Source organism: Gymnodraco acuticeps, unplaced genomic scaffold (genome assembly GCF_902827175.1).
Source record: "Gymnodraco acuticeps unplaced genomic scaffold, fGymAcu1.1, whole genome shotgun sequence".
NCBI lineage: Eukaryota > Metazoa > Chordata > Actinopteri > Perciformes > Bathydraconidae > Gymnodraco > Gymnodraco acuticeps.
Window position 1 is genome coordinate 120,254 of NW_022990094.1, and position 27,676 is coordinate 147,929.

The following is a 27,676-nucleotide window of genomic DNA, read 5'->3' on the forward strand; positions in this document are numbered from 1 at the left end:
AGCTCCTGTGACTCAGAAGGAAGTCTGTCTGCTGCTTGTCATCTAATGTCTGAAAACCTCAAAAGGCAGTGTTGGTATGAGTGTTGTAGAAACTCACTGTGGCAGGCCAGAGAGACGAGCAGCAGGGCCAGAGCGGTCTTCATGGCAGCCGGCTGACGGACTCTGTTTCTTCAGTCCAGAGGAAGAGTGGATGAGTGTGATGGAGGGACAGCGTGGGTTGAGGTGCAGATTTAGGCACGGGAAGGTGTCTGAGGGCATTAAGGTCTTAAGTCTGTAATCTCCCTGCATGCTGCACAGCCAGCACTGCAGCCTGTAGTAATGGACTTAACCAAGCGAGCTTTAACAGGAGACACGGTTACAGTTCAGTGTTATAAACAGAGTTTCAAGGTCATTTTTATAACTATTTTTAAAGACTGACTGTGTGTGGGAGCATTATAAAGCCAAAGGTCATTATTATTAACTCACATAACAGCCTCAGGTGGGATGAGTGTGTGTGTGTAAACACTTTGCACCAAGACTTTAGCTGAGGCCCATACACCAAAATAATACACACAGTGAGAATTTACAATATCGGCTTTAAGTCTGTGGTAAAAGCGATCATAAAAACGGCAAAAACTAATGTTAAGTACAAGAGATTTTGGAGAGCGCAAACCTCCGCCAAAGCCGTAGGTGTAAGTACAAAATAATTGGTGTATCCACCCTGTTTCTCAGATCACCTCCAATATTTCATTGGCTGCTTCCTTGGCCTGTCCTACACCAAGTTACATGAACAAAAACGATGACCCATTTTTTCAAACCGAGTTGAAAACATTACCAGAGGTGAAAAAAAACAAGAATAGCTTGTTGTCGAACAAATTATATGTATTTTTATTCAGGCAAATGTACACACATACTGTTAGTCAATGTATCAACACAAGTGTGAGATTCTCTCTTTCCTAATTTACAATTACAAACAATAGTAATTAAAGGAAGAAACTAAAGTGACAAAACAATAATTTTGACAAAACAGCTGAGAAGTAACACAACATAATAATGGCACAAAAATATAAACGGTGGCACATCAGTGGGTTTGTGTCTGGGGTATCAGACATTACAAAGTTTTCGATGGTGACCGACCCCACAGAACTGAGTGTTTGAATCCCATTTACTACTCAGTCATTATTACATAGTTTCACCAGTGATTTGAGGAAACAATTTGCTTTCTGAGAAAAACAGAGCTCTTAAAAAAGTCATGCAAAGAAACAGACTATGCAGAGCTGTAAATACAGGCATGAGCGCTCACATCTTTATCACGCAGAAGCAACTGACTAAACTTCCTATAAAGCTGTCAAACACTTCACGGTAGGAGGTAAAGGTGATAGTGGACGCTCAAGTGCATCACTTGCTAATCGTATAATTGCTTAAAATATCTTTAATCAAAATATAGTCTCCATGTTTTAATATTTTCCAGTTGTTTAGGACTTTTAACACAGGATGGTTAACGTACAGTGGTGGAGTGGATTAAGTGTTTTCATTATAAAGTTCTCTTTACTGTTTATACAATCACGGGTCTGTTACTCTCAGGTTGTTATACTTCTTTGCGACTGAGAAACAGTCGATTTTAATTGTCCAGAATCTAGGTAAAGCTAACGCTGCGAATTATTCTCAGCTTTAGTTTCACTGACTCGTTCTGGATTCAGTATCCGTCCTGAACAAACCAAGGCCTCCGAGGACTTCTGTATTTCCTCAACTAATCGTAAATCCTTTCCTCCAGTTCTTGTGCAGCCTGACTTTGACCCTGACCTCATTTTGCCACACACACCCCTGAGCTTTTCTCTTTCAGAGTTTATAGCATAAAATACATGTCATGGATCGTTGCTTTCATAAAAAAATCAATCCTTGTCAAAGCCTAATCAAATATACTGTATGCAAAAATGTAACTCCTAAACAACCCCGCCTGCATGATGTCATTCAAGGAGTTGCTGGGAATTTAGCTGTTAATCCGTTGGGAATTAAAGTTGAATCACAAGCAGGTTGTTGCTCGCTGGCATGATGGGCAAAGCACAAGATGGCCTCGTAACAGACAAACAAAACAACGTGACCACATACATATAACACAGTTCCTACTAGAACAATTATTGGCATGTACAAAACCGTCTAGGTTCGGGTCAGAAGTAGTGCAATTGTAGTTTACAGGAAGTTACTTTAGACATCTGTACAGGAGCATTCTCTGTGTTGCAGGGCTGGCAGAGGGTATGGAGGTTGCTTCTTCATGCACAGGGCGTCGCTCTGAGGACTCGCAGTCACTCAGTCTATTGTTCCCATTTTGGCAATCAGCTCATCGCAGATCTTGGTCAGTTCCTCCATCTCTTGATTCTATGGCAACACAACAAAGGATGACTATGCAAATATATACATTTTTGTATGACTTAATATGACTTTTAGTTGTAACAGAGTACTACTAAACTCTGGTAGTTCTACTTTTACTTAAGTACAAGATCTGAGAACTTCTCCCACCTCATTTCAAGCGATTTTGAAACTAATGAACTTGCACGATTTTAGCTTTTCTGAATTTGTTACTTAATGGTTGATTGTACTTTTTGTAAGTTGTTTTGGATAAAGCATCAGCTAAATGTGATGTAATCTAGAATAAACATGCAGAAAGATGAGGAATTAAGTTACCTTCTGCTGCAGAGCTTGTTCCAGAGACTCGTTCTTCATCTGCTCCTTCCTCAAACTGGCCGCCATCGCCATGTTCTCTGAGCTCGCCTTTCCACGCACCTGAGCGATCTCCTCATTGGCCCTGAGAGAGGAGTGAAACGAGGGAAATTAACAACATCTCAAAATTGTTTGTTAAAACTGGCCTAACAGGATAATTGGACTTAATTTAAATCCCATATATACTTGTCTAGTTTCTCCTCAGCATGGATTTTGAGCGTCTGGTATCTCTGCTCCTCCTGCTTGACTCGGGCCAGATACTCCTGAGCACATTTCTTCAGCACCTCCTCATTCTGCACGAGGAAACAAAAAACAAGCACTGTGTTATTGCTGCTTTAAACCAGCTGTGATCAAGATTTGTGGCTTTATTAAAGATTTTAATGCTGCACTAGTTGTTGAAGAAGAGAACAATTTCATAGGTTTGAGGCTCAGGTTTATCTAGTGACCTTTAAAGGGGACATGTGCATATTTGTATTTTGTGCCTCTACTGTTACACAGGGGCGGCGGGTACTGTAGGCTAGGGAAGGCTAAGCCTTCCCAAATATTTGTGTCACTGCATGGTAAAAGAAAAATATAATGTATAATGTGTGTGTCTTTGACATTAGCGCTGCTATGCAGCCACCTGTGCCCTGTACTACGAAGCCAGTTCAACATACCCTGGATACGTTTGAGTTATGATATCTTAACTAACCCTAACAAACGCGCTCTCGCTAAGCGGTCCTACGACGCTGGTTATCAACTCGGTAAATCAAGCCAGGGTTTTTCTCTCCAGCTGAGAGCGTGTTCACGTGAAAGGGGCGGGGTTAGCAACATTTGACCAATCACAAACAGGGACAAGTGTAGCCTAGCGCAGCGTCATACTTCATTAATGAAAAGTAAACTAATATTAGACAAATATGAACTTTAAACATCCATGATGACTTAAACATATATTCTAGGATACAAGCCACATAGTTGCACCTGCAAGGTGAATACAACTGGTGAAAGAAAAAGTGTCTGAATGCATACATTAACAATTGGGTCAATTGAGTCATTCTACAGAAAAGGTGGAATCTGGGTGATACAAATCTGCTGAAATATATTCCTTCTAAAAACATCTAAAAACCTGTTAAATAGCAATAACTAACTCTTAACTTGATGAATCCACAACAAGTAGAGCTTACATTTTTTAATTTTTTTTTAATTTATTATTTTTTTATTATTTGTATACTTTATACAAAGCTTATTTGTATAGGAATGTCACTGGTGTTACGTGTTACCAGGAAGAAGAGTAACACCAGTGACAATTTGGAGAAAAACACTACCATTTTAACAAAATGGCTGCAATGTGTCAGACCAAATGTGGCTTCAGTCAATATCAAAATCGTTTAACTCTTCAATACAATACATTTTCCCATTCAAATGTTCACCCCTAGGGCTATGCAATGAGTAACACTAACGACAGACTTGAAAGACGCATGTAAAAGAAAATTTGAAGATAAAATGACACCTTTAACAAACAAAGTAAGAAGTATCTGACTTTCCTTATGTCTTTGTCCACTGCACTGCCTCAAATGATCTCTTACAGGTGGCACTTCAGAGACAGTACATTATTTAAAAAATAAAAGCGTTTTGTGTAGCAGTAACACCAATGACGTAATTTTGGGTGACTGACATTTATTTGATATTATTAATAATAATTTAATTTCAGTGTTATATTTAATGCTTGTAATGTTATGTAAATATTAATTAAATTTATTTATTGAAAAAAAAATCTTTTAAATTAAAACTATAGGCTCCACTTCCATGTATGATCAAAGTGACAAGGCAGTTCCTTGAACTTGACATTTTAAATAAATTGCAATTTACGTATATAACCATTTTTTATTTATTTTTTATTTAGTACCATTGCAAAGACAATCTCTATTTATTCAACATATAATGAATGTGAGTATTAGGTCAACGTCATGTATTTTGGTGTCTGCAAAAGTAAGTGACAGCACTTCCACCTTTTCTGTAGAATGACCCAATTATGATATCACTGCCCCGTCAAAAACACGAGTGGATCTGACTTTAATTACATTTGATTTGAGTGTTTCGTCAAACTTAATGTGTTGCTTAAAATAATACTTCTGCATACAGTATGTGACAATGTAAGTGTTGCACGGCTCGGCTGACTCAGGTAAGGAAATATATGATATATTATGATATTATATGATCGATGATCTGATTGATAATGTGATATGAATGATAAGTGTGACACGTTGGCGTCTCTTCATACGGCAGTTTAAACTGTACACACTGAGCTCTGATCAGGCGGTGCCCGTGCTTTCACTGAGTTGATCTCTTTTCTATAGACGCCGGAGGCAGGCAGCGTCAGGTAAAACAAGTTATTTAGCCTTCCCAAACCTGAGCCACACGCGCCGCCTATGCTGTTACATGTTTTAATGTTCAAAAATATCTTTATTTTTCTCATACTGCCTGTGCTGCAGCACCTCTTTTCCCCCTCTGTCTGAAACCAGAGCCTAGTCTGCTCTGATTGGTTAGCTGGCCGGCTCTGTTGTGATTGGTCAAACTCCCACCGTGGCAGACCATGAATGAAAACCTGTATAACAAACTACAGGAATGGGGAAAAAAACCCAAAAAGGTATAATAGGTCCTCTTGAATGTAAACCTCTGCTACTCAACAACTGCCTCATCCTTATTGTGTTGATAACCCTCTTACAGCCCCCCAATGTGTACCACTATCAGCTGAAACTGACATGGACTAGTTCTATGACTTACTTTCTTAAATCCCTCCAGGGTGCTCTTCAGATTTTCATATCGCCGAAACACGTCAGAGAGAGAGCGCTCCACAGAGTTCAGGTCTGCCATGGTGCTTTCTTTCTCCGCCGTCACAGCCTGCAAAGTCTTCTGGGAAATCTTGGTGTTGTGCTGCTCTTCCTCTGTGAAGAGCAAAGAAGAAGTTGTTATTGTTGACAGCCAAATCACCTACATTTTTGTATTTAGTCTGGTAACAGCAGGAAACATTGCATTCACATCAAAAACAAGGATACATCAAAAATAAAGAGAAAAGGCTTGAAATTAATGTATTGTAATTGCCGATTTGTTTCTTCTGCGTTAAAACAATGTGGAATAATGTGACCGTGTCTGACACTCACAGTACATGATACAAGTACACACTGTGGCACTTGGATCATTACAGTAACCAGTGAAACATACGTTTGCATACGTTTTTTCCTAACATTTCTACTCACCAATCATCTGAGCAATTGTCTTCTCGTATTCTGCAACAATCTTCCTGTAGAAACAAAACACATGAGATCTTAACCTAATATTTTGACAGATTGTAGACAGATCTTTACCGTCAATCAGAAATGGCTGAGTAAAAACATCATGCATCAAAATGTTTTCTCACCTCATCTCGCTGACTTCTTGTTTGCTGTCCTCGTACTTTTTCTTCCAGTCGTTTGCCACTGCCTCTTTAGTGATGATCTGAAACGAGATGTAAGTGTAAAGAAAATACTTAAAAGATTCATTCAGGGAATACCAACAGGCTGACGACACATTTGAAGTTGGATGAGTTAACAGTTTGTACCTCCTCTCTGATGAGGGTGAGAACGGCCTGTTTTTCTGCCTCACTGATGCAGATGGAATCCAGGACCTGACTTCCTGTTTTCTTCATTTCCCCTCCCTCCGCTTTGTTCTTCCGCTCGCATGGGTCCCCGAACTGCTGCAGGTAGAAGGAAATCAGTTTCATTATACATCCAGAAGTCTAAAATGGGCTCTAAATAAATACACAAAAGTATTCAGGACAAATACACAAGTGGCATGGATGCTATTATTCAAACCTTTGTTCTGGCTTTTTTGTTGTTAAAAAAGCTGTCCTATAATATTTATCTTTCACAAGTGGGAAACTAACTGTACAGTAAGTGCTTAGAGAAGCCAATTCAAACCCTTCAGTTGTACCCTTTCACCAATAAGTTACAATGCAACAATTTGTTGTAGTAGAAAACAAATAGCAACATTAATGTATGTAATAAAGTGCAAATTATTAAAATTGCTTTACTGTCATTTTGAAACCCTGAACCCCCTCATTTCAATCCTTTCTTCTCCTCGTCTCCAAATCCCTTCTCCTCTCTTGCTTTGTACCTTCCTGGATTATGAGAGCCATATTCTAGTCTCATAAATGACAATCTTAATCCACCTGTCACTTTAGTAAATCATAATGTTGGCAGACACTTAGTACCTCCTGCTGTCGTACAGCACAGTGCGGCCATCTTATCAAACTTCAGCTTTAGATAATAATGCAGGTGCCTCTAAACAGAAAACCTGAGAGTCTATTACATCTCTCAGTCACACTTCACTTTCACAAACAACTAAACAAAAATTGCCAATATGACTTTTACATTCTCAAATGTACAGACATGCCTGGACTTGTCTCGGTTTCTCGGTAACAGTTTAGCCTAAATAAAAAAAAGAGTGCTTTACTCCCATCTAGTTGCTTTTATTCTTTAGATAAAAAAGATCACATGCATGAGAGCACCACTATGATAATCTATAGCATTTATATGTGCCTGACAGAGGGTAAAAACATGAATTATTGATTGTGGTGTTTAGTTACCACAGAGCAGCAGTCCTCGGGCTTTGATGTCACATGGCAGTCTTGAGCTGGAAGAAAGTAATACGAATTTAGGATCTGGGATAATGCGCCACGTAATATAATATAGTTCATCGTCATGACCAGCAGGTGGGAGTACATGAGAAATATTACAACATTTCTGAATGTTGATTTGACAGGAAGATCACCACATGTTCACATAAGAGCTGCAGCAAATGATTCAAATGATTCAGATTGTTATAATGATCTGTTAGGAGTGGTCTCATTAATGAGACCACTGGCAGTTTGCTTCCACTTTAGTAATGACTCACAAGGAGCCTCGGTGTCTGCTCAAGATATTGTTTCAGAATGTTATCAAACTCGTTTTGAGAACTGCTTGTTCACTCGAAAAAAAAGAACATGATACCTTTAGAAACTATAAAACCACAGGCTACAGCACGTAATATACTGCAACATCTGCAACAGACTTAAGCTGTGTCACATGTGATGTGCATGATCATACAATCCCACAGCAAACACTGTGAACTGTTGCTCTGAACACCTGCACTGATGTTGTGTTTATTACAGGTTTCAGTGCACAAGCTATTGATTAAATGATGTGTGCGTCTGTAACAGATAAGCACAGATGACCTTCTTGCTGTCCGGTATTGATCGAGTGAAGAATGCTGTCTAAACTTTAACTTCCTGTACAGTCGAGTCCGTCACTGATAACTGAGTTTCTCTATATTGTATCAGTGTGCGCTGTAACTGGGGGGCACAACATACAAATCCATGTTCATTGATCCGGTGACTCACCGCTTTGGTCCTTGTCCGGTTTGACACTGATCGCCAGCTTCTCCTCGTCTGTGGCGTGGCCTCCATGGTGGTCATCCTTTAACAGCTGCAAACATAATCAAACCCACTGAATGCATGAAGCGTTCCTGATGGTAATATTACCACGTGAGTCAGATGAGCAGCAGACACATGATCAGTTCTTACCTGTCCACTGAAATCCTTTTGCATTGGCTGGTTCGGCTTTACTTTACAAGAGTTCCTGAGAATGAAAGTCAATAACAACATAAGTGTCAACACTAACCTGATGATACATCTGCCTGTGTGTACATGTGGGCGGGTGTGAGGATGAGAAGAGGAAGCAGGAGACTGAAAGCCTTACAGCCTCATGGCTCTGCTGGGAGTGTGCGCTGAGCTCGCATGCTCTGCTTAAAGTGCTGAATTACGCAGAATTAAAAGCAGATCAATGAAAGAGATTGTTGCCAAATTGAAATAAGAGCAAGGACCTTTGTTCAGAGAGTTAGAGGGAATTACAGGATTTCCGCTAACACTCTCTCTACTTTCTAATTCTACTCCTGCCTTTTTTTCAACTTCTTTGTGAATGAAGGAACATTTAGGTCAGGTTGTTTCCACATCAGCTCTTGGAGCAAGCCTGGCACTGGACTTATTAAGAACAGCAAGAACTGACGTTCAAACACACACACGTCTGCACACAGTACTTACAACAGAACACAGAGGAAATGGACTTGCTCAGAAGTCCTGATGCCACACAGAGCGAAGGGGAACAGAATGAAAGTTTGGAAGGAAAGGGAAGGAAAGACAAAGGAAAGGACGGGATAGGGGTTAGGTTAAACATAAGGTGAGTGCAGGGTTATTATAGTTCAGTAAATAAAAGACTAGAATATTTAAATTGAAAATGTAAATCTTCTATTACCACTTAACTAACTAAAATGTAATAAGCAAGTATTTCCCGGGCTTTCATATTTTAAAGTATCAATCAAGAGACGTGACGCGAATGGCCTCAGTAAGAAATGGGTGCAGGCAAACCCTCCAAATAAGGATGACCTGACTGTATATAATGTCAATAAATACATTATGTCCCCCTGTTCCTATAAAAGTATTGTGTCTCATTTCAAATCAGCCATTTTAACAAAGAAATATATGATACAAATATTGTGGAATCTCAAAGCAAATGTATTTGATATAAGTACTGAGGTCAAATCTGATTATCTCTCTGCACAACGCTGAACTTGAAGAAAGACATAAACAATTTAATAGAAATGTGATCAGGATTCATCATTTGCAGGAACATGAAAACACCACCAGAGGGCGTCGTGAGACACTCCTCGTTACAACTCAGAGAATATCTCAGAAAACACAAAATATGTGTTAAAAATACACTAAACATTAAAAACGGCTTTAAACCTTCTTTTGTGGAATAGTAAAAGAAAATCCTACTGAAAAAATTCAAGTGAACTGAAATCCTAAAATAAAATCATAACTAGAAGCAATAAAAAAAACTATAATAACGGTGGTGAGGGATGAAAGGATGTGCAGGAGAGACACAGATGCTGAGATAACTTTAGAAGATGCACAACAGGCAAACATAGTTGGTTAAAATGGGAACACTTCCATCCCTCCAGGTTCATCGTGAACAATAGAGAGCATTCATTACCGTTCCCTACTACGGCCATAAAAGAGAGAGCACTGTTTGTTCAGCCTGAAAATCAGTGAGTCATATCAGTTCAGTTTCAGCCACACACTCACTGAAGAGACCTTTGTGTATTTTTTAACGAGTCTTTTACTCACGTGATTACTGTGCCGTTGGTCTCACAGGTCAGTTTTGAGTTGGAGTTCTTGTTGCCGTTAAGCAAATCAGGGTCCACACAAATGTCATGACTGGGGGTGGAGTTGGAGTCCGTGCTGGAGTCAGACACCGCCGGGGCCACGTCGTCCACCTCCGAGGGGTCGGGTTTGTTCAGAGAGGAGAGGACGGACAGTGATGGGGGCCGGAGGGCTGGAGGCTGGGGCTGATGGACCCCTCCAGGGCTGGGTTTGTTGCTGAGGGTCAGGTTGAGGTTCTGGTCCAAACCGAAGCTGCGGTTGTTGGTTCTGGAGTTGCTGACGTTGTTCAGCGAATCAACATCTGGGGATGAATCTGGGCCGACCTCCTGGTTGGAGTTGTTGTCCAAAAAGTGGTTTGTACCTATAAAAAGAGAAGAAAAAGTAGGTCAGTATGTTACTAGTTAACATAAGGTTTATAGAGGTGCCTCTCAAAATGAATACAAGATAAGATTAGATAAGATGGACCTGTGTTGATCCCTGTAGGAAAATGCAGGTGTCAAAGCAGCAACAGAATGAGACAGAAACACGTGTCAATATACACAGGGATAAAAGGAATACATGTAAAATCATAAAAAATAGAATCAAATAAGAATAAACATGTATTATCATTATGAATATAAATAACAAGAAACTAAACTCTGGCATTATAATAATAACATTTATAATTGAATATGGCAACAGACATATAATAGAGACTTGAGAGGAATAAAACAAGTCAAAAACAACATACAGAATCAGTGAAAAATGTATTCAAACAGATGGGTCTTTAAGTTTTTTTTAAGTTGTTCGCAGATGTCAACGCCAAAGGTCAAAAGAGAGTTATAAAGTTGAGGTAAATGTTGGGCAACACCAAACTAAAGAGTTATAGGAGGAACCATGAAAACCAATTGCTACTGAGAGAGAAACTATTGTCAGAAAGGTAGAGGGATAAAAGCAGATTGGTATCCTTCGTCTAACCTACTTTCTCCATCCTGTGGCGACCTAATGATAGTATCTTTCATTTCGGGATTTACTTGAAATGATGGCCTTTCGTTCTCCTGTTAGAACATTTAAGATGGCTGCTGACTTCCTCTCAGAGCACTTCACATCCTGTTAACAGCTAGCTAACGACCACAGCAGCAGGCTCTGTTGAGTCACACTGCTGCTGAAACACAGGACTCTCTGTTACTGAAAAATACACCCACTGTAAAAACTCTCACAACTACCCACGATAATACAACGGAAATAACTCTAATATATTCTCCTGTGTTTCTTCTCAAGTGGCTCACAACTTGAATGAACTTATTGTGTCCACCTTTGACGGATAACAGCTTCTCACATCGTTTGTCATGACTTGAGGCGTCATGACTGTGGCCTATTACATCATACATTCAATATTGCAAGTTTATGTAAGCTTCTGCTCAAAATCTGGGTACTTTCAGACACACACACACCCTTCAGAGAGGGTAATATATGAGGGGGAACCACACCCAGTTCTGCAGAGTACACCCCACCAAGTGGCCTAGCAACAAAGACAACATCAGGCTTTAGTGCAGTTACACAACTCTGTGAAAAAGAGGAAAAGGAGGGAGAGAAGGAAGTAAGAGAGGAACAGTATAAGTAGTCAAATGGCTGTCTAGAGTTTCAGCTACACCCTGGAGCTACAGTACATACAGTTTGATTGTAGCCTGTGGTCATAGGCGGATTTTGCGGGGGGGCAGGGGGGGCATTGCCCCCCCTAGTGGCTGAAATATGTTACAGCATTACTACTTCTAAAACTGTTACAATACAAATATTTTGTATATCAATATTTTAATAGATGTAATATAATGATTGTTACAATACAAATCTGAATAATATCATATTTTGTTTGAAATAATTTCATTTTGGAGCAGTCGCATGTTGTGACGTGTGTGATGTGTGTGTGTGTGTGTGTGTGTGTGTGTGTGTGTGTGTGTGTGTGTGTGTGTGTGTGTGTGTGTGTGTGTGTGTGTGTGTGTGTGTGTGACGTATGAGGTTAAGGACACAAGTTCCCTTGCTTTTTTTTTTTTACATACAAGCAGGGTTCGTACGGTCATTGAAAACCTGGAAAAGTCATGGAAATTCAAAATGCAAATTCCAGGCCCTGAAAAAGTTATGGAAAACAATATTTTTCTCAAAGTTTTGGAAAAGTCATGGAAATGTAACTAAAGTTGCGTCAAATATAATTTACATTTTATCTAATCGCCGAAATAATCTGCGGTCTCAAACTGTGATGTGCCATCATGACGCACATGGTGTTATTTTTTAATATATGAAGCGCGAGCTGTGTGCTCGAGTCTTCCTGCCTGTCGGGCCGGCTGAACTCTGCTGCTCCGGGTCAGCTACATTATCTACGGTGAGTTCGTTAACTGTGCGGAGTCACTGTGGCACAGACTGCAAGCTGGTGAACAGCTGTTAGAACGGGCCGTTCAGGTGTTCAGAGCAGAGCGGCAGAGCGTGATGTGAACTGAAACGTTTTTCTGTCGCAACATCATTTAAGGAATCGTTGAGCTAGCTAGCTAGCATACATTGTCACTATCTGCTAACGTTAGCTTTAGCCTTCGTTTTCTAATAGTTTTGTTCATAGGCTATAAACAGAGGTGGTATAAGTATAGATATTGTGCTAGAGTAAAAGTAGAAGTACTCAGATCTTGTACTTTAGTAGAAGTACTCAGATCTTGTACTTAATTAAAGTATAGTACTCAGATCTTGTACTTTAGTAGAAGTACTCAGATATTGTACTTAATTAAAGTATAGTACTCAGATCTTGTACTTGAGTAAAAGTAGAAGTACCATAGTGTCTGTTACAGTAAAAGTCCTGCATTCAAAATGTTCCTCAAGTAAAAGTAGAAAAGTATTCTCATCAAAATATAGTGAAAGTAGCGACAGTAAAAGTAGTCATTGTGCAGATTGGTCCATTTCAGAATAATATATATGATATGTTTTATAATGATTGATCATTAAAGTGTTCTCAAAGCTGGTGAAGGTGCAGCTAGTTTGAATGACTTTGTATACTGCAGGGTAGCTGGTGGATTTACTCCAGGTGGAACTAAAGTCTGATTTAACACTTGATTAGATTTCACATCATTCATCCAGATCTGTGAAGTAACTAAAGGTATTAAATACATGTAGTGGAGTCAAAGTACACCATTTACCTCTGAACTGTAGTGGAGTACACAGTAGCAAAACATTGAAATACTTAAATAAAGTACAAGTATCTCAAAATTGTACCCACGTATAGTACTTGTTGAGTTTATGAACTTAGTTACTTTACACCAGTGGCTATATAGATAGAAAGACTAAGCCTTGCACAGAGGCATGAAAATACATTTTCAAAATGCTCAACAGTGCTGCCAAAATTATAAACTGACTGCTACACAATTAAAATAAATGCTTTTATATATTTCTATTAGATGTGACTCTTTAGCGTTTCTGTTATTATTAACACTGCTGCTTTAGTTGTTCTGACTGCTAACATCCTCTGTTATTCCTCATTTAAAGCCGATATTCCGTGGGGTCGGGGGGCTCGGATGCTTGTCACCTTTTTCATACCTGATGAGTTTGCCTCCCTGACTTGCTTCAGCGTGTAGAAGCTAGTAAGCCTACTATTTGATTTGTTTTAGATAGGCACTACATGTTTCATATGCAGACCTTATTTTCCTGTTCCATGTTCAAATAAAGCATTTTCAGTGGTAATTTTTTTTTGGTCATGGAAAATTAGGTAAAGGTCATTGAGAAGTCTTGGAAAAGTCATTGAAAATCATTGGTGAAAAAGTGTATGAACCCTGTACAAGTGATTCAGCTATTGTATTACAATAAGATATGCGGTGATTTTTAAAACGTCCAATTTCTGGGACGTTTAAGGCGTCTACTTCTGCACTAAGTAGGACACTGGTTAATAATATTGTAGCGTGTTCAAGTAACCAAGGGATATAGTAGTTATCAAATAAGTATAAGATGTGCACAGTTATGATAAGTTTTACAGATGTAATGCACTGTTGTTGGGGGGAGAGACCGCCCCTTCCATATGAGTGTGTGTGTACGGCGGGCATGAGGCCTGCATGACGAGACGAGTTGTGTTCGTATGTGGAAAAGTCATACTCAGTGCGGTGAACGCTGGTTTTATTGCTACTGTATCCGTAGCACCCCACGCAATAGTTGGGACTGTGTACTGACGTCAGTAAAAAAGGTTTGCCCCCCCAAGCGCAAATGTCAAACTCCGCCTATGCCTGTGGTCGTTCATGAATAGACGATTAAAGTGAGCTGTTAAAGTCCAATTATAGTCAACAAGAATATCACTTTCTCAAGTCAATCTTTTATTCATGAATCCAACCCCAGACTTTGTTCAGAGCATGTGACTGTTTTAGCATGAAAAGGAGACTGTTATTGTCTGCGAACTAGACTTAATAATAAACACTTTAATCTCTGTTATTATCTGGCACAGTGTCCCATATGCCGAGTCAAATCGTGTCTAATATCAACCGGTTGATCCATCCAAAACATGAAGACTAATTTAATTCTGATACATGTACACTTCATGTTAAAATCACTATAATGATAACTGATGGAGTATAAACTTTAGGGATATAGCTTTTTGCACAGAAGATGCACTCCAGATATCTATTACCATGGTGATGTGTGCTACTTGAGTGGGTGAAAGCAGGGCAGCGGGAGGGGATGGGTGAGGAGGGGGATGTTGATTAGAAAGCAGTGGGCTTCTGTTGCAGCTTCAAACAAACTGGATTCATCTACTACCCATTTATCAGACGACGTATCAGTCTGTGAAACCAGGTGAGGGCTCATTTACCTTTATTTTCATAAACCATATCTGCTGATAGCAGGTCTTTCTGATCAGCAAAAGCAGGCATAGCAACAACGTGGCCAACATAAACAAGGAACAACATAGTGACAAAAAGGAAGAGTGCACATTGCGTAAACAACATGACTTAAATCTCAAGACATGTTTGCAATTTTTGCAGTTTACACAAAATACCTTACCCGAATAACTCAAAACAAGTTACACTATCTACATCAGGGGTCGGCAACCCCTGGCACGCGGCACCGTAACCAGTGGCACACTAGGAATAAGTGGAATAAGTGTGCAAAATATTGAAATTGTATTTTCGGATCCTGAACGAGACCGCCGCCAGAGCGCGTCTCCCCGTTACCTGCAGAAGGAAGCCATGCACGCAACGCAGCCCCGCTCTCTTTATCTCCAGGCGTCTTTCTGCCGCTTTCCTCCGTGGTGCTGATTGTTTCACCACGGAGGAAAACACTTCACAAATTGCAGTACCCATAAGGAGCTGTACAAATGCCGCAGTTTTTGCGTGGCTGTGTATTTAGTTGAAAGCCCAGTGGCGATCTGCTCATCTCTCATCGAAATAATATGCTACAAAGGGGCGGACTGGCCATCTGTGTGTTGAACTTTCCTGTCGGCTCCCAGACCGTAGTCGAGGAGGGCAGAAGCAACAAGCTTCAGGTTCAATAACCCACTTTAGCTTAAATGACTGGAGAGAGGCGAGCTCTTCTTGGGAGGCCGTGCATTTATTTAGCTGTTCTTCTGTCTCACAAAATACATCACAGACCTCTGTTTTTCTGCTTCCTCGTTTCACTTCCAGAAACATACACACACTGCCTCACTGTCGCTCTACCATCCATCCATCCACACACACACACACACACAAGCCACACCCCTCTCTCTCTCAAAGGGACAGCGATCTCATCTCACTCGGCATGACCCTAATATCATAACATGTGTGTTCTGGAGAATCACAGAACTGGCGATCGTCCTTATTATTATGCCGTTTAAACCAATTATTTAAATTATTTAAATTCGGCATCATGTAGGCTAAGTTGCGCTGACAGGTCCACACACTGCTTCCACGCAGCGAGGCTCCCCCGCCCTCCTGCTGATAGTTCACGAGCGTCAAGCTACTCAACTTCATATCAAAAAGGTTGCCGACCCCTGATCTACATCATCAGGTTTGAGTGTAGGAGAACATTTGTGTTTGTCATTTGTACAAAAAGGCTTTCTTGCCATGACAGAACGACATAAAGGTTAATGCAAAAAATCACTTCAAACCTGCTGATGATTTTAGCATTTGTAAATGTGCAAAAAAGTTATTGAAGAACTAAAAACTAATGAATACGACTAGTGTTACATTTAGGAGGTATTTTCACAGTGGACATTGCACCTAATCTACCAAAGTATCAGGCTGGAGACCGTCCTTAAGGCCACATCAAAATTGGGAAAAGGGCATTTGTGTATTTTTGGGCAGAAAATATGTTACAGAAAATCTTGAAATAAAAATGAATTGATCGTGTGAAATTTAGGCTGATTAATTTCAATGTTACTGTTTTATCTGATAATGAAAAGGACTTTTAAAATGTCTCTCTATAAATCTGAGTCCCCTTTGCTGGATTTGTGGTTTCTTTTAATGCTGACATCTTCTGTGTTATCTGTCTTGTGTTTTTCCTAAAAGCTTGCTAGCGACCAGAGAATATCTAAAATAATTGTCCAGGTGTCAGAGTTTGACCTGTATGAGAGCCCTGGGTCGTCTCACCTGTGTGGTTGGAGTTGTCCAGTTGGCTAAGGTGCTTCGCAACACCAGGAGACTCTGCCTCTGGCGTCTCAAAAGTCCCCTCTGAGTCTGAACTGTAGAGAGAAAAAGAAAACTTAAAAAACATCTGTCACAATAAAAGGAAAGCTATGAGAGACAGGAATACAGCAGGAGAGAGGTCACAACTACGACTGGGTGCTGGGAAATCATCTGGAACTATATAGGAAATCTCCAGTTGAAATTGTTCTGAGACAAATATGATCCATAAAACCAAATGAACTACGTCATGAAGTTACTTAGAGCATGTGATAACAGCAGTCCACTGTCTTTGAGGACAATGAGCCATTGACGATGATGGTAGGTCTAAATAAGAAAATGCTTCAAACAGCTGTTTAATTAATTTCTCCCATTTTTCCCTTTTAAACTGGGTTTTCTCTGGAAGTTTTTCCTTGTACGATGTGAGGGTCTAAGGACAGAGGGTGTCGTATTGTCATACTGATATTCTGTACACACTGTGAAGTCCACTGAGACTAATGTAACATTTGTGATTGGGCTATATAAATAAACATTGATTGATTGATTAATTATGTAAATACAATAAGAAAAGCGCTTATTGTTTGTAGCAGTGTGAACTTATTTCTAACAAGAAAACATTGCCATCTAATGTCAATCTCCTGTTTTCCTTGAGTGATGTAAAAATAATAGATTTCAGGGTTCAAAGAAGCTCGAAATAAACAAGGCATTAATTTTAAAGGAAGTCGGAGGAAGAAGTGAAGCCCTGGAAGGCCACCTGCATCCTTTCTCCCTCAATAGGACACACTGTGTCCCAACACACACACACACACACACACTCTCTTTTGGTTTGCTATGTCAGCTGCCTAGCCAACCAGCCCAAATGTATTTCCAAACTGTGTAAAGACAAAAAGGAAAGGAGAGACAGGGATTATGTGTGTGTGTGTGTGTGTGTGTGTGTGTGTGTGTGTGTGTGTGTGTACGGTGTATACCCATTCCCAGCTACTTGAACACACATCAAAACATTGGCCCTTTAATGAAAAACAGCCCCAGAAGGAACAAAGCTCTCACTGCCAAAACCCAGACACACTCCATCTTTCTGATATCAGTTCACACATTCACACACTGTGGAGCCAGAGTTAATCCTAATATACATACACCCCCCCACACACACACACACACACTGAATTACGTCCCAGAGATGGCCCCATTGATGGCCCCATCGGCTGCAATCTTGGATGGTTACTTAGAAACTAGAAATGGAGAGAAACCGAATCAAAAGCTTTGGAAACTGGCTTTTTCTCTCCCCTTCCCCCAACTTTCAGCAACTGTTCCCAGACTGCCACACACACAAACTAACACACATACACACACAAAAACCAGCCTACATAGTCATATCCTTAGCATTTGGTGCCTCATAAAGAAACCGGATGGAGCAGACAGAGCAGAGACTCGTAAGAGTGTATTTTAGTCGTCTGTTTTTAGCCAATGACAGTGTGACCATGCCACAGCATAGGAAGGAATCAAGAGTATACCACCACAACTCTCTGTGTGTGTGTGTGTGTGTGTGTGTGTGTGTGTGTGTGTTGCTCTCTTCGTGTGTATTATCCACCACCTGTCAGTATGACTCAGGGGTATCTGCAGTCATCACACAAACAACCACTAGATCTATTGCTTTTTAATCCGAGGCAAGTACAAAGAATGACTCTTTCCTTTCAAGATACTCTCTTTGTTATTTCTTTAGCTGAAACCTAATTATACACCAACTATATCTCCCTCCTTCTCTGTTTCTCTTTCTCTCTCTCTCTCACACACACACACACACATTTTGGCCTAGCCCTCTTACTTGTACTCTCCTCCACCCTTGGATAGGGGTTGCCCCTCTTCTCCAGCTACTCCAGTCACTGCTGACCATGTCCATTTGGCCCATTGGACCGGAGACAACCAGGACATCGCTGCGGCACGTCAGGTCCAAAACCTGCTGCCACCTCCGAGACTTAACTGTAAACTTCCTCTTCCTCTGGAGAGATTGTCACTGCTGTCAACCAGTCTCAGTGATCTTCCACAGTCCTCTTTATTCCCCTCGTATTGTGAGCTGCTGTTGCTCTGTTGTTCTCTAAGGCTCGCGCACTTCCTCCTATGCTTAGCGGCTGAGCTTTCCCATCCTGCTCTTCTGTGTTGTTGACGATCGCGAGAGTCTCACGCTGCTGCTGCTGCTGTTTCTGTTTTGCTCTCCACAGCACTGACTCACACAGTGCAGATCACTGGAGCATCAGTAGTCACTCCTCTCTCTCTCCCCCCCCCCCTCCCCTCTCTGTCTGGGTGGACGATCAGCTGGTTAACAGACATCGGCTCGCCCCGCTTCTGTGTGTTTGCTATAACTCGCTCTCAGGAGTTTGCCTCCCCCTCTGCTCCTTTCTTTCAGGGTTTGCCAATTGTTGGGGGAAGAGAGGGGGGAGAGGAGAGGCAATGCTTCCTGTTTTAAGAGGCAAAGCAGCGTCTGGTTACTCTAGGACAAACACACTGCCAGACGTTTATGTCTTTAAGGAAGAGGAGATTAAACGTATAGCAATCAAGTTTTTCCTTTGACAGAAAAAGAATGAACAACTTTTGTTGGTAATATAGGTATTTTTTGTAATGCTAAAATAGTGTTTGTGTCCTCTTAAACACGGAGATGTCCTGCTTTTCATCATATTCAACTGAATACATGTTGGTGTTGGACTGACAACACAATACATGTTGAGACATTACCTTGGAAAACTAAGATTTTTCACAATTCCTTCCATCTTATCGATCAAAATAGAAGATTTAGAAAGTAATTAGCAAAATATGCGGTTAACAGTATGTTTGAAAAGATGCAAATAGATGAGTTTCGATTGAATATAAACTCATAGTGTATCAGGAACTCATAACCTTGTAATATCCAACCTCTCAAACAAAGCCCACCTCACAGAAATGACATAGTCCCTAATTCCCTTAAACAATATAAACCCAAACTAAGCTTGCTGACGTAAAAGACCACAAAGAGTTTGAAAGGTTAGTGGTTTGTTTACTCGGCAGCTCTCAGCAGAGACCATGCATCATTGTTGCAGAAAAACAGCACTAATGACTATTTTCTCTGGATGAACAAAGGGGGATAACAGCTACAGAGATGCAAAGATACTTGGACGAAGGACTGAGAATGTGCTTTGCATAAATACTTCACACATAAAGCTACAACTGTGACCGAACCTACAGAGGATCTATTGTCCACATCCAGGTCAGACAGCAAAGGAATCAATGCAGCAAACCTAGATTCAACAGCAATGCGAGTGACACACAAGTCATTTGGATTAAAGCTCTCATCTCTGCTCACACACTTTCACCCACACATGTGCTTCTGAGGCTGTTCATGGATGGCTTACATAACCAAGGCTTTCACATGTATACCTCTCTCTCTCTCTCTCTTTCACACACACACCCCCCACACACATACACACACATCTAGGCCAGATGAGAGGAGTTCTTTCGTAAAACATGGACCATGACTAATCTAATAAAGGAGGGTGATTCAGCCACTGTGAAAAAGGTGAACAGGGAAAGAAAGGAAAGCAGCAAGCAAAAACCGAAGGGAGTAAAACAGGCAGAAGCTCTGTCACAGATGACACTGAGCATAATTAATACGTGCCCACTCGAAGAAAAAAAGTCACGGACTGGTGAACACAGATAAAGATGCTCTGTTCAGTGTGTGATAGCTGCACTGACAAGAGGAGCAAATTAGAGGCAAGCCAGATGGAAAACAGCGTTCATTAAAAGTGAGGAGTGAGAGACGGAGAGAGAAAAGAGATAATAATTTGAAGGGAGCTTTTGGGCAGGGCCGCAACCTGAAACGCGCTCTTGTTTTTTCGTAAACATTCCTGGTATTGTCTCCTTTCTCTTCTTTGTCACCTTATCTGTCAGAAAGTACAGCCAAGAGGACAAACCTGTCTGTCTTGCATTGGACGGTGAAAGCTAAGTTGTCAACCTGCCTCTGGACTTGCAATGTCACACAGATAACACACGTTTGTCTTCAGTACATACAGAGAGACATCAAGCAGAATTAGACAGCGGGTAAATCTTTGACTCTTTCCCTTGCAGAGATGCGACACGGACAGAGAAGAGGGAAAAGAGAGAGGGAAGAATGGGCGCTTATGTAATACCTTGAAACCACAAATAGCACACAGTGAGAGAGTGGCAAACCCACACATACAACCATATGCAATGTAGAGCTGCCATTTTAGCCCACAGTGTTAGACATATAACACCACACGCACACACGACAAACCCCCATCAGTTAGTCCAACAAGAATGCCCATCCTTAATCATCAATTAGGTTTTGACTGATTGCAGCATGTGTGGTTATGAGCTAAGAATATATCAGCCATGATAAACATGTCTGTGAGCCACAACAGAGGTGATGTGAGATAACTGTGTGTGTGTGTGCAGTACACACTGAGGGGGAATTAGAGAAGCTTCTCAACTTTCACACACTGTTTATCTCTGCTCTCAATCCCCTCGATGTTGATGGAAGAGCATATATCTTACATTTTGTACAGCTCCACCGTCAGGTCAACATTTCCCAGACAAACAATGTGGTTCCCAGCAGGGTATCTTAAAAATACATTACATTTGCTGTGATTATTTTTGAGACATGCTAGTAAATCCCTGGTCTTTCCTCTAGCACCACCATGAGGAAAATGTGTTTATAATGAAATACTGACCTCTTTGGGTGGATTCCTGGGGATTACCAAGCATGGTTAAGCTCTCGATATAATGAGCCATTTTGATTTTTTACATCCCTACATAACGAAATGCTGACGATAAATGTTCACAATTGATTTGACCAGTACTGCTAAGGATAAGAGAGTCGTCAGTATGTTGTCTGTCCAACATTTCTTAATGCGGCGTGTAATTGTAGCTTTCATTCTTTTAATTTTAGACTTGGGCACTAACCCCATTTCAATTACAAGTTACATTAAAAGGAATGCAGAAAGCATGGCCGTTAAATATTTCTACTTTGATCAACATTTACACAGCACACATGGCAAACAGCACTTGCAGTGTAATAAACATGTCAGCGTCAGTGTTTATATAGCCTAAGTGCTCCTGGGCATGTGTCTTAACCCCAACAGCTGGTAAGTTAGCATAAATATCCCAATAACACAGGTTGTTGAAGATGTTGTCAAAACAAACAACAGTTCTCTTCTCTCTCTATATTCTATGTTTCTTCAGGTATTGTTGTTTGTGTGGAATATGTGTTTGAGCTTTTAAAGCACCAAACTATGAATTCAACCTTTACAAAACAGATTTGAAAAGCTGTGTATGAGTGAAAACATTTCTTTCCTCATGCTAACCTGCAAAAATAGTTGTTTTTTTGTCAAATTGGTAACATAGTTGGGTCTTAATTTGTATCCCTTAGATTTGAGGAATAAACACACTAGCAGTAAAGTACTTGATAGTGACTTCTGTCATTTTTCATTCAGGTACTTCAAACACACGTATTCAACGTGATGTCTTCTTTGCAGCAGAGTACAAGCTCAAAAACATCTACAGAAGATTTGAGGTTCAATCAACTGAGTCAGTATTGTTTGGTTCCAGTGGCACAAAGATTACTTATAGTAAAAATAAGTCCTGGTGGATAACTTTCATGCTCTGCTGAGACTACACAGTCCGCCATGTATAAATATGTGGCCCTCTGTACATCTGTGCCTGTAGGGGATACAAGTAAGGGCATGAATATATATCTGTGAGCACATGTGAACTGTATGTAATGCGTTCATAAGTATGTCCCTCCTGGGATAGACTAACTTGCTGACAGTCTATCTGTTTGTCTGTTAGGGCTGCTCGATTATGGCAAAAATCATAATCTCGATTATTTGGGTCAATAATTGTAATTGCGATTATTAAATGTGATTATTCATTGACTTTGAAAACATCCATTTATTGGAGAAAAAAAATGTGAACAGTATGTTTTTAGCAGTTGATTACCCTGAACTTTAAGTATAATTCAACTGAAAAAAATAAATAATAATTTAATTTAAAAAAAAAAGTAATAATAATAATAAAAGAATAATCGTTTTATTTTGATTACATTGTTTTCGTAATCGTTGCAAGCCATAATCGTAATCCCGATTAAAATACGATTAATTGAGCAGCCCTAATGTCTGTCATTCTGTCTATTAGTCTGTGTAATAATGACTCACAGCGACTCTACAATAATACTGCTGGGTCACACTTGATGGCTTGTTTAGTGATACGGCTCCATCTAGCGGTCATAAGTGGACTATCATCCAGATTGATTACATAAATACCACAAAAGAACAAAAGAACAGCAGCATTGAAATCAGCCAGGGACTCAATGTCAGGATGAAAGAGCATAGAAGACACAAGGAAATGAAGGAAGAATAGCTGTGAGTGGGAGAACAAGAGAGACAAAAAACAGGTCTGACGTCACCTATGGGAGTTGACAGGATCTCTGGTTTCATCATTGCAACGTTTGGGAAATGGTCATTAGTGTATTGCACTCGGGAAACATGCACATCACAGAGAGAGAAGGAGAGAGAGAAAGTAGCACACTGCTGATGATATTTCCTTTATATCTTTTGTTATTTTTTATAATTTAATTCAGAAATCTCAGAGGGATACAATGTAAAGAGAGATGCTTTAAAGTATCTAATACTCAGCAACCTGTTCCTGTTTTGTTTTGTTTTCTTCAGCCTATGTATCTGTATGATTATTATTACTTTTTGTTTTGTTTTGTTACTTCCCATTGTAAAGCGTCCTTGGGTTTCGTGAAAGGCGCTATATAAATTGAAATTATTATTATTATTAATGTTTTTACATTCTTGACATCTAAGCATTTCTAATAAGGAACCTCCAATTAGCTGCAATCAGAGCCGAAAACTAGCATGGGGTGAACAGAGTCAGACTGAATGAGGTCGATGCACTCACCGTGCTACATTACACAGGAATATCTAAACTGATGGAGGCATGATAAAACAAAAGGGGGGAAAGAATGAAGGAACAAGGGAAAAGAGAGAGGGGGGGTTTACCCCCAGAAGAGTCACGTACAGGCCCCAGCTGAGCTATTGTTCCTGACTACAACAGAGACACAAGAGCACACAATTACCAGACAGAAGTGCATGAACATTGTACACACATGCACGCACAGAGCCGGGAGGTAACACGCCCCTTACTGTTTTACTTTATAATGTTTCCATTCCCGACAAATCCCTTTAAACCGTATAATATTTAAGGGGGTTGTATTAGCAGAAATGGTAGCTAATAATAAGAACAATGTTTTCCTCGGTGTGTAATTACATAGTGTTGTCTGTACAGTGTTTTGTCCTTTTAAAATGCCATATATGTTTTGTTTCATTGCAGTGATATATCTACCATTTTGTTCAACTGAGGGTATTTATTTATTGACTTCGACATAGTTCTGCCTTGAGTTACACTTTCATTCTTGCACGCCAAGTCAGCAAAGGCTTATGCATAATTAAAGATTACATCTTCACATTTTGCGTATTCATGTATTCACAATGTCTTTGTCTCGCAAATGATTATCCCAGTTGTTCGGCCTACACTGGCCTGAATTCATAACATTGCAGCATTAAATGAGCTCCAAATGAAAGTCAGCTCTTCCCAAATGAGGGACTGTCTGGGTTTTGGAGAACAGGAAGTCTACTGCACATCAAAGACTGCTCCAGTTAGGCCATACAACGGATGATGAAGGCAACTAAAATTAGAAAACTGAGATCCCACGGCACTGGTTAGCTTTTTCCCACAGGGAAGACCCCAGCCCCCATCTGCCCTAACAATAACACAGATCCAGAAGACTACAGTATGCTTTTGTGATCAGGGAGATTTCAAATAAACACAAAAATAACAATGATAATTTCTTTGACATGGCCTCGTCGTCTCAGTCTTCTGATCTCTGACATCCTTGCCTTACTGGTCGTGATTTCCTGCCTCATCCAAAACAAAAACATCTGTTTCAGTCCGGCAGCACTACTGCTGATGATGTTTACAACCGCTGTTCTCACGACTTGGATCACTGAGTGAACACAGCGACATTTAGGAATAGGCTGGCTGAAATATGCCTGTGCATTTACATCTGTCGAGGGAAAGTGTTCCGCTACAAGGGCATAGAGAAGCTTAAACAATATAAAGCCTCACTGGGATCAGGGGACAAGTGAAAGGGCTCGCTCTCTGTTACAAAAGATTAAAGGAAAAGAAGAGGGAGCATGCTTTTAAGCTCTGACAAATGCCTCAGCAACAGCATCTTCATTTCCCTTCATTTTGACAAGATGGAAGGCTCCAGTCAGCCGCAGGTCATACGGCACTTTCAGGATTCCTAACACTGCGTGATCAGAACAGGACGATGTGTCCTACTATGTCTGCCCAGACCCAAAGAACCGCTTGTATGATTAAAACACCACTTTAGAATTAAGGTCACAGCTGCAAAATGAATAACCAGAGGCAGCATTATCTCTTCTACAGTTGTAACTACAAAAGCTGCTGCTAAAATATTAGAACCAATGACACTTAGACTTGAATTCTAGGAGCATGATGCTCATTACATTAGCCTCTCTCATAATGTCACCAGCTGTAACACTCTGCCTCTTCCCTCTATTTCCTTAGATTTGAATACCAAAGTAGCACGACAGGACAGGTTGTTTGCAGAGCAGTCTGATGATGGGATCCTTTGCTTTCATTCCAGCAGGGAAAGCCCTGGCTCTGAAGGAAGCATCAAGGTGTCAGCACTGCCCTTCAACCCCTTATCTCACACTTCCTCTTCCACTATCCGATACAAAAGTGCTTAGTTCATACATTATATAAACAGTCTATGGTCCATACACACAAGTAGCAAAGGGCACTATTGATCTACTGTCAAGTGCACCCACTCACCCACAAGTTTCCTGTTCTCACTAAAAGCTTGTCCACACAAACAATGAAGCATCACATCTTACATGCTGCTCTTCTTCCGAGTAGAGCTGAAGGAGCCCTTCCTGTTTTGGCTGAAGGATCCCCCCATGGCAACAGCCGCCGAGTCTGTGTTTGTTTCAGGTTTCCCAAAGATGCTGCGTACGTCCCTTTATTGCCCTCCAAAGGTTCACCTCTGCCTCTCCTCTGGACAGCCTGGCATTATTTAGCCTCTCCTCCTCTCTGTGTCCCTTCTCTGCTGATGTTGTACAGTCAAAACACTCAGGAGTACCACTGATCACACATGAATAGCTGACAGTCCCGCCTCCTCGCTCTGCTTCTCCACACCCTCCAATTTATCACTCTCTCTCTCTCACACACACACACACACACCAAAGTCAGAATGCATTCCCTTGTCAGGCAGTAGCCTATAGAAGGAGAAAGGCAGAGAGGTGGTGTGTGTGACGGGGGTTGTTTAAAGCACAAAGTCCAAGGAGTTGGAGGGGGTGTGTGTGTGTGTGTGTGTGTGTGTGTGTGTGTGTGTGTGTGTGTGTGTGTGTGTGTGTGTGTGTGTGGTGTGGTGTGTGTGTGTGTGTGTGTGTGTGTGTGTGTGTGTGTGTGTGTGTGTGTGTGTGTGTGTGTGTGTGTGTGTGTGTGTGTGTGTGTGTGTGTGTGTGTGTGGTTCAAGCGTGAAAGAGTATCTTCTATTGTTAGTCCGCTGAATACCAGATCTCAGATCCAGGGGGAGGGATGGAAGATGATGGAGGGAGAGAAGGCGGCATAAAACACAGCCCCACATTGTTGTGCCACATTCCCGCTACCTGCTGTGACCCCAAACCCACCACTGTAGCCCCCTTGAGTTTTAGCATGACAATACACACACGCACGCTCAGTACTCAAAGCTAGGCTTATTTGCATTCATTTAATAAGACAATGAATCAGTCCAATTTGACCTCTTACCCCCTTACAAAAATGTACACAATTCAAAATTAGGGTTAGAGTTAGCTAAATGCTTCCAGTGTTTCTGAAAAACTAAAGTAGCTTAATGTAAAAAATGGACAAGGCTAGTGAGACATGTCTTAACCAACATTGAGTGTCAACACAACAGAGCCTCTTAATGATTAAAATAAAATCATACCTCCTGATTCCAGATTGTCCCATCCTGATAGTCTGTTAGGAGGATCAAATATAAATGGCTAAAACCCCTCTGCTGGCTCAGGCAGTGTTGCATAGGACAGGCCCGCCTTCGAGAATAACTGAGAGGCTTTAGTGCATAACTTTCTCCCACTGAGATAAATCACATGAGGCTAACTATGGAGGTCCTACCTCTTGAATGGCTTGTATCACAAAGCATTCACAAACAACGCACACATGAGCATTAAGCACATTTAGCGTGGTATTTACAATGATTTATGGTATGAATACGTTTCTCTTGTTGTAAACCAGATACTTACAGAGACTTGAGCATTGCTCTGACAACTTGACAGCTTAAAGTTATTAGCGCTGCAAAGTACAAATAAATAATAGACTAGGCAGATAAAAGAACATGAATGAGGACACAATGTAGCCAATAGCTCTGAGGAATATAGATAAAACATACGTATACAACAACAATAAGAGTTTAACTTGCCTTTGATTGTTGTTGTCCAGGGTTGCTAGTCAATTCTACCGCTGAACGTGATGCTGTGTTTTCCTCACGACTGCGCATGCTCCAGTAGCTTGCCACAGTAACGGTTGTCAATTTAAGAAAACTTGGTTTTATGAAAGAAAAATATTTAAAGTTATGACAAAGTCCTACGAGCCACATTTCGCAGCTCAAATCGAACAAATAACGAAAATAATCAAATTGTTGTAAGATTTCAGGGAAATGTACAATTACATTACACACAAAAACTAAAACTGGCACATGTTGTTTGGTAATGGTCTGGATAAGGCTATACCCTTTACAATTCAGTGTTTCAAACAAGATCAGGTACATTCACTTTTAGACACTTTTATCCAATACTGTGGGCAATCCCCAGAGGAGCATTTCGGGGTGAAGTGTCTAGCCCAGGGACACAACGACATGCTGCTGACTGCAGTGGAGATGGAACCAGTGCTCCCCTGATCCAAAGATTAACACACTATCTCACTGAGCCACAGACACCACTTTAGAGTCTTATATAACATTTAATCGTGAACAGAATAATTTCCAAATGTATTTACAAACAAGTTGAATTCGCTTTTGAACACAACACTGGAAGCGTTT

At 40.6% G+C, this 27,676-nt stretch overlaps 1 protein-coding gene across 5 annotated transcripts; it reads right to left on the reverse strand.

Annotated features, from left to right (window-relative positions):
• Nucleotides 1-840: 840 nt before the first annotated feature.
• On the reverse strand, nucleotides 841-26,604 carry LOC117546221 (transforming acidic coiled-coil-containing protein 1-like). 5 transcript variants are annotated; one of them, XM_034216380.1, is made up of 13 exons: nucleotides 26,567-26,604; nucleotides 16,477-16,568; nucleotides 9,878-10,274; nucleotides 8,276-8,330; nucleotides 8,093-8,177; nucleotides 7,301-7,347; nucleotides 6,275-6,409; nucleotides 6,095-6,171; nucleotides 5,934-5,977; nucleotides 5,461-5,621; nucleotides 2,884-2,990; nucleotides 2,662-2,782; nucleotides 841-2,355 (listed from the first exon to the last, which is right to left on the reverse strand). In XM_034216380.1, the coding sequence occupies exons 1-13, from the start codon at nucleotides 26,587-26,589 to the stop codon at nucleotides 2,287-2,289; spliced, it is 1,413 nt and encodes a 470-aa protein (XP_034072271.1). In that variant the 5' UTR covers nucleotides 26,590-26,604; the 3' UTR covers nucleotides 841-2,286. The 5 variants fall into 5 exon arrangements, with proteins under 5 accessions (XP_034072271.1, XP_034072272.1, XP_034072270.1 ...); XM_034216381.1 differs by lacking the exon at nucleotides 26,567-26,604 and adding an exon at nucleotides 25,476-25,759 and having other exon boundaries at nucleotides 6,275-6,406; XM_034216379.1 differs by lacking the exon at nucleotides 26,567-26,604 and adding an exon at nucleotides 25,476-25,758.
• Nucleotides 26,605-27,676: the final 1,072 nt, after the last annotated feature.